Genomic DNA, 10,074 nt, shown 5'->3' with positions numbered 1-10,074 from the left:
GCCTGGAGCCTCTGCAAACCATCTGCAGCCTCCACCTCAACTAAAACCTGCATTTTCTGTCACAGCCTCTACCCACAGCTTCTGACAGCCAAGGAAATAATTTGATGTCTATGTAACCATCAACCCCCAGTGAATGGCATTTAAAGCCCACACTGCAGCAATCATTGTCTTACAAATTTCCGCTGCGGACTTGATAGATTTACAATTCATATTCTCAGTCAACCTTGAGTGTGAGTTATGAAGGCTGAGGCTTTCACTGGAGCTGCTCCCAAAGTAAATTCTGATAGTCATTATGCAACAGAGAAACAAAGCATTAATCACGACAGCGGTGTTTTCATCAGCACTGTAAACTGGCCCTGAAAACAGCTATGGGATGCATGATTAAGACCAAAAACAAAAAAACATTCTGATGAACTGCCAGTGCATTGTTTTAAATGTCCATATTTCTCGGGATATTATCTATAATTTCTTCAGTTTCCATATATGCCCACTTCTCTGTTTAAACTTAAGCTGAACTCTGACCTTTCCATTGACACCTCACTTGAGCCAATAGGACAGGGGTTCTCAAACTTGATATTCAAAGGTCTGAATCTGATTTCTATTCAAGGCCAAAGATCTGGAACGATTGCTGATAAGGTGATAGTTTTTGCCCTGCAGCTAGGCCGCTCAGAGAGCAGCTTCAGCAGCTCTCTCTGTCATAGATCTCATAAACAATTTGTTTTTGTTTCATTGGAAGATTTTAACTGTCGAAGTTTTGTTGTCCTAACTTCTCTATTCTGAGGATATTGCTGTATGAAATGTCTGTGCTTTGTGTCATAGTAGCATTTAAGGTTTCCACTCTTCACAACTCCAGCTGTCTCTGTGCATATCAAATACATGGGCTTTGTGCTGGATTGGGGCAAAAATGAAAGCATTTTTTGTTTTGTGCTCTGAAAATGCATCATATCATGATGTGCACCCTATGTAATTATAACTTTAAAAAAACACCCCACAAACTCTTCTGATAAAAAAGGCCTTAAAATGTTGCAACTTGCATCGCTTTTTAATTTATTTTTTTTTTTTTTTAGAAAATCTGCCTCAAAAGGCTGCAACAATCATTAAAACAGCCCGCAAAATCCTATGACAAAAGATTAATGCTCCCTCACAGCTCTCCAGTTTCCTTCTAACTGCGTCCCGTCAGAGCACCATATGATAGCAAAGCTTCTTCTCATGAGACCTTCACTTCCTTGAATCCATCCATCCATCAGTCTCTTCTCTCTCTCGCTTTGTTGCAATCAGTCCATGGAAACTGGATTTTGAGCCTTTTCCTGTCTGATTTAGCTGTGGGAGCAACTCCAATGCACAGGATCTGGCCCAGGTGATCATGTTTCACTCTGTTTCCTACATGACAGAAATGGGGATGAGGAGAAAAAGCACGCCAATCTTCTCTTTTTTGGTCCTCCCTTTGTTCGCCATCAGCACTCCCAGGGTCCCAACCTCGATCACACCTTGGAGATTGGATTGGTTCCTTCCTGCTGTGAACACAGGGACAGGGAGACGAGAGGTACAAATTCGGGCGGATGTACCTGTGAGTTTCTTCCACACCAAATTGCTCCTGCGCTGTCAGTGCGGCACGCTGAGAGGCCACGGCGATGATTGCTGCGCTGGCAGATGCACTGAGAGTGATATTTTCACGCTCCATCCATCTGGTGGAGCATTTTCATGTTTTCTGATGAGCTGACAACCCAAAGAAAGGCAGTTAGTCATCTCAGCGCAGCTTTCTCCTTTGTGCCGGGCTGTGTTGTGCTTGATTGAAGTCATAAAGGCCCCAGAGCAAATCTCTTTGTTGACCAAGAACAAACTGGTAAACATGTTGATTGTACCCTCCTCAATTAAACGTCTCTCAGTGATGTCACGACCAGCGGCCTGAACGTGTGCATGCAGACGTGTTAGATGTGGACTCGGGGACAGACGCGAAGCTTTTTTCTCTGCGCCTCTTCTTTGAAAAACAAAGCTTTTGCTCCTGCTGTTTGAGAAATGAGTGTGAAGCTTGAAAGCAAAGGATGCTAAAGACAAATCATCTGTTAATACATTCCACTCATGCAGGTGTGGAGAGAAGCAAACCCCACCATGTCGTTGGAGAAGAACAAATAACACCTGAAGTCACATTGTTCAAAATGTCTATCATCCAGTTATATTTCTGTTATGTTTGAAAGATACTCTTTTCCATAACCCGATCAGAACCCGATTATGTTCCAAACACACACACAAAAAAATTGTATAGGTGGATTTCTGAGCCCAAGTTTTATTCAAAGGATACTTTATTATGTACTTGTTTTCTGTCCATTCCAATCTTAATGCAGAAACAACCTAATCTGAAAAGGGGGGAAAAAAAGTCTTAATAGACAAAAAGCAAAAAAAAAAAAAAGATTATTATTTTTAATGGATTGTAAACTCATATCAATGAATAAAGTGATTTGTCATCACGACCCAAAAAAGCCTCTAATTCTGAAGTATCTCCTGAAAACAATGTGTTGAAAACCTCCTGAGGTGAATATTATGTGAACATAAACAATAAGATGCATTATAAGTCAAGTATATCAGAAACTCAAATTCAAACAGCTTTTTGCTATATAAACAGTATTTCTCTTTTCATTTTCTGTCGACACTCATCCACCGTCCAATCGACAGATTTTTTTTTCATCCTCACTAAAAGTGATATTTTGACATATATATGTTATATAACATCCCATATTTACTTTAAACCCAGTTTAAACACAAATTATGTAAACTGCAGCAAAATCACAGGGGATCAAAGTCTAAGAGTTTCTTTAGGCATGGCAGTTAGCAAACAAAACAGTCTGTTTGAAGATGCCTTATGATCAATCCTGATACCTTCCTCAACTTCCTATTTGAAGTTTGGCTCTCTGACTGTTGTATTGTATTGTTCTTTTTCCCCCAAGTTCTATTGCTATTTGACTAAGCCGCTGACTATAAAAATCACCATAAAACAACATTAACATGATGACAGGTCACAGTGGACACATGTAAAATAATCCACTGCAGTAGTCCTGCAATAAAACCTTTGAGAAGCTTAAGATTTTAGATAGTTTTTGATACCAACAGACAGGGGTGTAGTGGTTACAGAGGAGGAAGTGAGTACACTTTCCTTTATATTCCAATGGCTTTTTGGCTGATCAGTAGGTATATTGTCAATGGCAAGAAACTTATACCATGTACAGTATATCTGCCTATACGCTCCACTATACCACTAATGTCAGAAAAGTCTTGATTTAACAATGTTTCATTTTCTAGCCTGCAGTTTGACTGCTGGTGGACAAAAAAGCCTACTGTAGAATGTTATGTAAGCTAATAATACTACACCAACACAAATGGCCCCAGAAATGGCCAATAATTTGGATTAAACCCACTCTGACATAGTTTCAGCAGAGTGCACACTACATCGTCAAACTGCAGCAGGACTGCTGCATAGGCCTATAAACAATGAGTACCTTGGTCAGCAATGTTTGTCAAATTGCAAGAAATTAGTAGATCTTGAAAATAGTTTTTAAAAAAGCTATGGGAAAAGGTCTAGGATTTTTTTTTTTTCTTCTAATTATCATAATTACATATTTAAAAATATGTTACAGAGTTATGATAATTTTGAAGCATCCTTTCCAGTTCATTTCCAGTTCATTTCCAGTTCATTTCCAGTTTTTTTTTTTAAATGTTTCTTTTTCTTAATTTAAAGAAACAAACAAATTTTCAGTTTTTTTTCTTGTATGTTTTGATCATTTCAGTCAAATTTTTTGGTCATTTCAAATATCTAGGGAAAAAAGGGAAAAAAATCTATGGAAAAACTATCATAATCACATATTTAAAATTATGTTACATAATTATATTTATTATTATAAATTTTAAGGTTTTTTAAAACTTTTTTATGTGGTTGTATTTTTATTTATTTTCCTAATTTCTTGTGAATTTTTGGGCCATTTCCTCTTGTGTTGCCCCTTGCCTTCTTCCCATGTTTTTGAAAGAAATCAGACAATTTACTCAGGGCTCAAGGGGTTAAATTTATGGACACATGTTTTTATGTCATTGTCAGCATAACATTTTTAAGCAACATTTGTTAGTTAAAAAACAACAACAAAAAAATATTAAGATCATTACTGGCACCCCCGCGTATTTTTGTTTTTTTTTTTTTAGAAAAAAAGTAGGCTAAAATTTACATCAGTGTCAGCGACATAAAAGTCGAGTTGGTGTGTGTTTACATTTTTCCCCAGCTTTATTTAACAAAAAATATGTACAAAATATTTGAATTATTTTTTAATGGGGAAATGCTTTGTGTTTACATTTAGGTCTGTGACGGAGCAAGGGCGGTGACGTTTGATGACAGCCTCGCCGCCCCAACAGTGCATTCTGGGTCCAACCCAAGATGGCTGCGCCCTTGCAGAAGTGCTGAAGAAGTGCCTCGCCGGAGAAATTCTCGGGTTTGTGTGTGATTTCCATCAAAACCAAAACACCAAATCAGCCGCTGAGCCCGCTGGTTAGTAGAAGAACACCGTACGATCCCAGTTGTCGCTGAGTGTGGCCGGTGCGTCGCGTGGCTGTGGCAGACTGTCCGTGTGAAGATGGGCCTCGTCTCCAGCCCCTTCCCATAGCGAAGAGCCGTGGGGAGAGGAGCCGCAGATTCCCCTGCAAGCACGCACCCGTCCAGCTCGGATTTGACGGCTTTGACATACTCTACAGGCTGTGGACGCTGCCCTACAACTTTCTCACCAGAATTGTTTGTGCCACCGTGTCTGTCATCGTCCGGAGACAGAGACGTTCCCCAGCCCGGGTCGACCATCCCACCGCACCAAGGTCCTGCACGCATCTGCACGCTTCTCTGTCCACACTAGCGCCATTTCTGCACCTCTGCTCAGCCTCTCGGCTCGCGTTGCGTCGCGAGCAACGTCGAAAAAAGCTTTAAATAGCACGAGCGTGTCCTGCAGTTTGACAGCAGACTGCGGTAACACGAGCCCGCGTCAGACGGAGCGTTCACGTTAGCCGCGCTAACTTAGCTAGCACTTAGCTAGCTGTCCCGCCGGTCCGGTGCTCGCTAGCAAACGGCTCGAGCTGAAAAGTTGAATACAGTCAGGCTGTTTGAACGTGTTATCAGGCGCACACAACACTTAACAACGCCAGCTCCAAATCTGTGGCTCGAGCAGGGCTCACGTGGCCAGTTTGAGCCTCTGCATGACATCATCCAGGTGCCGCTCTCTCTGACCATATACAGTTATATTACTGCAATATAGCATATTATGCGATACTATACTACTATAAACATTACTACACTTTATACTATGTATTATAACCCACAATATGTTGACAATAATGTAGCACGATGATACATAACATTACATTATTACGTTGACCCTTGCACTATATGCTATCAGATGCTGATTACTTGTAGGGACTGTGCTTTATTTGTTAGAGGCGGATGGGGGGTGGTGGTGGTGGCGGCTTGGGTGTAACTTTGTGTAACTTCAGCAATATAACTACAGAATGCTCTTTTTCAAATGAAATCACACCAATTTGCTCCGGTTTGGAAGGGTAGCTTGTAAAAATCGTCTGAACGCAGCACAAGAAAAACAGCTGTCGATCCAGGTTTATCACCATACTGTTACTTTATCAGCACCACTCATTTTTACTATGTCATTTTCTTGTATAGTTTCTGTTCTTCATTCTATTCTTATTTTAGTTGATGAATTTCTTATTTCTTATTTCTGTCCTTGCACTGCTGCTGCAACAGCTAGATTTCTGCTGGGGTTCAACATACTGTAGGTGTATCTTATCTTATCTCATCAGTGTGATAGTAACCTGGATACTTCACAGCAGAGCAAGGCAGCTCCCCATGTGAGTGTGTTTGGTTTCAGTTGTTGTTGTGATTTTCATTCTAGCAGCACATTGACGGCAGTGCATGAAACATGACTCATAACCATCATCGCTTGAACTGAGAGAACTCTTTAGGTTGAAGGTCATGAACTGGAACACTCAGCAGCCATTCAGGTTGAAATGTGCAGAACTTAAGACCAGCTCACCCAAGGGTATTCTGTTCTTGCAACCACTAAGTAAGTGCATCGCTGGCATTAAATTAGTGGAGAAACAGATATATGCACAGGATTTCACATTTCCTGCAGAAAGAGTTCAATATGCTGGAAACATCACAACTGCAAAAAAACCCTTTTAGATGGAAATAAGGTCATGCACTGTGTAAGAACTCGTGTCAATTCGATATCTACTTTTTGTAATATCTTACTTTAAGGAGCAGAGGCATTTCTAAAACCTTTTTTTTTTAGTTAATGGTCCAGTGTGTAGGATTTAGAGAGATATATAATAATAAAATAAATATAATACACAGTATGATTTCTTTAGTGTATAATCGCCTGAAAATAAGAATCAGAGTTTTTTGTTGCCTTAGAATGAGACGTACATCGTGTCTGTGAGGATAGTTATGTTGCACTGCCATGTTTCTACAGTAGCCCAGAACGGACAACCCAAACACTGGCTCAAGACTGGGCCGTTCGCGTTTTTGCCTCGGCCCCCGTAGTTAGAAGCCTGTCTGCAATGAGCAGCATCAGAGATACACTGATTTGTAACGTGAAACTGCTGTTTTTTTTCAGTGGTGTTTTTTTTTTTCGGCTTAAATCACTCAGTTCTTTTGTTTTGGACAGGAGGAGACCTCTTTGGATATTTAAGCTCCTGGTAAAAACCTCCCAAATGATGAACACTGAAGCAATTCTAACCAGGAGAAGTTTAAGCTGGTTGCAACCTGCAATCCTCATGGTTACACACCACTAAATCCGCCTGAATGTTTACACATTTCACCTTGAACCCTTTAACATGAGAATCAATATTAGTTTTCTTGTGCTGCATTCAGACGCCTTTTATTAACATTTAAGCCTCTGAAACCTGAGAAAATTGGTTTGATTTCTTCAAAAACACAGGAAAAACATAATGAGCAACTTGGCAAGAAATGTCCTGCAAACTACAAAAAAAAAAAGTAAAAGTGACAAGGACATTTTCTAAAAAATTAGCAGGGTAGTATTATTAGATATCAAAAAATAAGGAAAAATGTCTAGAAAGCTATATTTATTCTTCTCAATTATATATTTAAAATCAGGTCAGATTTTTTTATTCGCAGCACTTTCTTTTTTTTTTTTTTAAAGTATTTCTTTTCTATTTTTCCAGCTAATTTTCACTAACTTATATTTTAATTGTAATCTATCAAAACCTCCCCAAACAGCATAGTCAATAATGAGCTTTGAAAATGTCCTGCAAACTACAAAAAAATAGTAAAAGGTGACGAGAAAAAAATGATCTCAAAATGAGCAGGGGGAGGGGGGTTATTAGATATGTTCAAAGAACAAGGGGAAAATGTCCAGAAGTCTTTATTCATAATTCTTTTAATTATATATTTAAAATTATGTTTCAGAAAAGTGTTAAGGCCTGAAAATGATCTGGCAGTGAAATATGTTACACAGCTGATTCAGCATGACTTTCTGATAGGAATGTTCATTCTAGTCGGCTCTTTTTACCTCTTTTAAATTAGTGTACTATAAATTTAAAATTAAATTGACTTAGCACTTTCTTGAGGTCATTTTTTAGTTTTTTGTTTCGTTTTGTTCTTTACTTTTTTGTTTGCTTATTTTCAGGTAATTTTTCTTGTATGTTTTTGTAATTTTTTTGCACATTTTTGGGTCAGTTGCTTGTTGCCCTCCCAAGTTTGGAAAAAAAAATCAAGCTAGTTTGCTCAGGTTTCAAAGGGTTAAGACAATAAGCCAAAGTTTTAAAATGTTTACTGTTCTCTAAACACATGCAGAACTTTGCACAGATAAATTAGTTCATTATAGGCAAAAACATTTGATTGAAATTAGGAACTACATAATCAAAGATAAGAAAATTGATATTGTTTGGTATCTAAAAAGTATTACGTTGTGATACCAAACTCTGTTGTGTGTTTACTCTCTTATGCACCACCTCTCTATTTTTATCCGATGTTGCATTGTCTTCTTCTTGCCTGATGTTTTGGCTTTAGCCGACACATGCTTTTAGGTGATCTCATGGAGACTAATACAGTAGTTCAGTAGTAGGTGACATTTTCTTGTTGTGAGAGTCGAATACCAGCTGCAGCTAAAATGATCACATTGGTGGTTGGTTTCCCACCGCAGCCGCACAGCATGAGGCCACAGAGATTCATCAGATCTGTGTTACTAACAAGAGCTCTCTCCTGTAGGGCCCTGATGAAAATGGACTCAGACTTGCTTCATTCGCCGGCTGTGGGCCTGGCAGAGGAAGAGGAGGCCGACATGAATGACTGGAAACTTCCCCTGGCCTTCATGAAGAAGCGGCACTCAGAGAAGATTGAGGGCTCCAAGGCTTTGGCGCAGAGCTGGAGGATGAAGGACAGGGTAATTTTTTTCTGCTCTTCTCTGTGTGGAGTAATTCAGCAGGTTAAGGATGCCCTCTGTGCTCAGCTGTGCTGTGAGTCTGTAGAGGCTCTTTTATCCTGTAGCACTCTCAGTCTAGTGCATGCAGAGTTGTTGAGGGAATAATCTCATGCAGTCTTGTGCAATAACTGCATGTTTATTTTCTAATGTTTTCAACAGTGAAACTAATAAAACAGTAAATCCAGAACAGAGGATTACAATTAATAATTTATTACCCCAATTCCCATATACATTTTTAGAAAGCATAGAATCATTTCATAATTACGATAACTTCAGGATTTCCCACACATTCATCTATTTGTGGCGGCCTGCTGCATGTGACAAATAGATTTTCTTGCTGTGTTGAAATATATCTGTACTGTGTGATTATTCATGGCACCACACTCTCGGTGCACAGAGTGTACTGTTAGTACTTACTACTATTGGAATTAGGAGTGGGCGATATATCAAATATATTCGATGTATCGCGTCCAGCTCCTCCCGCGATGTATAAACTGCCTTTATTGTGACCATCGAGTAGAAATTGTGTCGTTTTTATGAGCCACCGGCATTTCGGTTTTCTCGCTCTCTCCTGCAGCTCTCTCTCTTTTTCACACACAGAGCAGGGCTTCTGCAGGACTCCAGTCACAGTATGGAACACTACTGTGATTTGCAAATACTATTAATATATTACTTCTAGAGCTAGTAGTTTGTTTCCAGCTTACAATGAACTTAATGAGTGGTAGTGCGGGTAGTGTGAGCGAGTGAGGCATTGCGACTATTTAATAACATTTTGCAACCACGGAGCACCAGTGCGACTTGCAAATATCAGTACATGAACTGGAGTGAGCCGTCAGTTTGTTGCCAGCTCACAGGGAGTGAGTTTTCACTGTTAAAGACGCCGCGGCGTCGGTTTAACTGCCTGCTAATGCTAACAACAACCTGTTGACCGAAGTACTTATTCATTAAATGTTATTATAACAGCAGTGTATTCAACGTTATTATTTGACAGTAGCTACTTTAGCTTTATTGTACTTTATTTAACATTTTTGAAATTGCAGTTCATTCAGTATTTTTTTATTTTAGTAGTTAACAAGTAATGATTAAAGGACATTTAAAAATATTGCAATTTATATTGCGTATCGCGATATTGCTTTAAAATATCGCAGTATTATTTTTAAGCCATATCGTCCAGCCCTGATTGGAATATGATGTCTATAGTATTTATCCACCTACTGCAATCAGTTCCAGTGCTAGATCAAGGTCCCAACACTACCAGTACATTTAAAACATGAGACTGTATTAGCAGACTGCAAAACTAGGCAAAAAAGAGAGGCAAAATCATTATCTCAGTGGAAAAGGAATATTTAAACATTTGGCGCTTATTTCCTTAGATGAAGTGATATGAGGATATCTCATCTGTCCACTAAGTATGCTGCCTACAAACTTAGCTCATTAACATGTTATATCTTCAGAAGGGAGCAGGATGGTCCCCCAAGCATTTTCTAATAAGCAATAAAAATTAAGTGATTCACAATGAGAATTGTTTTTGTGCTTTTAGTATACATATGGTGCTAGAACCCATAAAACATCAAAATTGAGTTTGTTTGTTTGTTTGGAGTTT

At 39.1% G+C, this 10,074-nt stretch overlaps 1 protein-coding gene across 1 annotated transcript in view; it reads left to right on the top strand.

The window, feature by feature from the left end:
- The first annotated feature begins 4,418 nt into the window (after nucleotides 1-4,418).
- The window catches only part of rptor (regulatory associated protein of MTOR, complex 1), a 248,178-nt gene continuing 242,522 nt past the window's right edge, over nucleotides 4,419-10,074 (top strand). The window contains 2 exon segments of the mRNA XM_042484972.1: nucleotides 4,419-4,842; nucleotides 8,258-8,432. Of these exon segments, the coding sequence (XP_042340906.1) occupies nucleotides 8,265-8,432 (168 nt within the window). The 5' untranslated portion in view covers nucleotides 4,419-4,842; nucleotides 8,258-8,264.

Source organism: Plectropomus leopardus, chromosome 4 (genome assembly GCF_008729295.1).
Source record: "Plectropomus leopardus isolate mb chromosome 4, YSFRI_Pleo_2.0, whole genome shotgun sequence".
NCBI lineage: Eukaryota > Metazoa > Chordata > Actinopteri > Perciformes > Serranidae > Plectropomus > Plectropomus leopardus.
The sequence above is the reverse complement of the archived record's forward strand: the minus strand, read 5'-3'. Positions and strand labels throughout refer to the sequence as shown.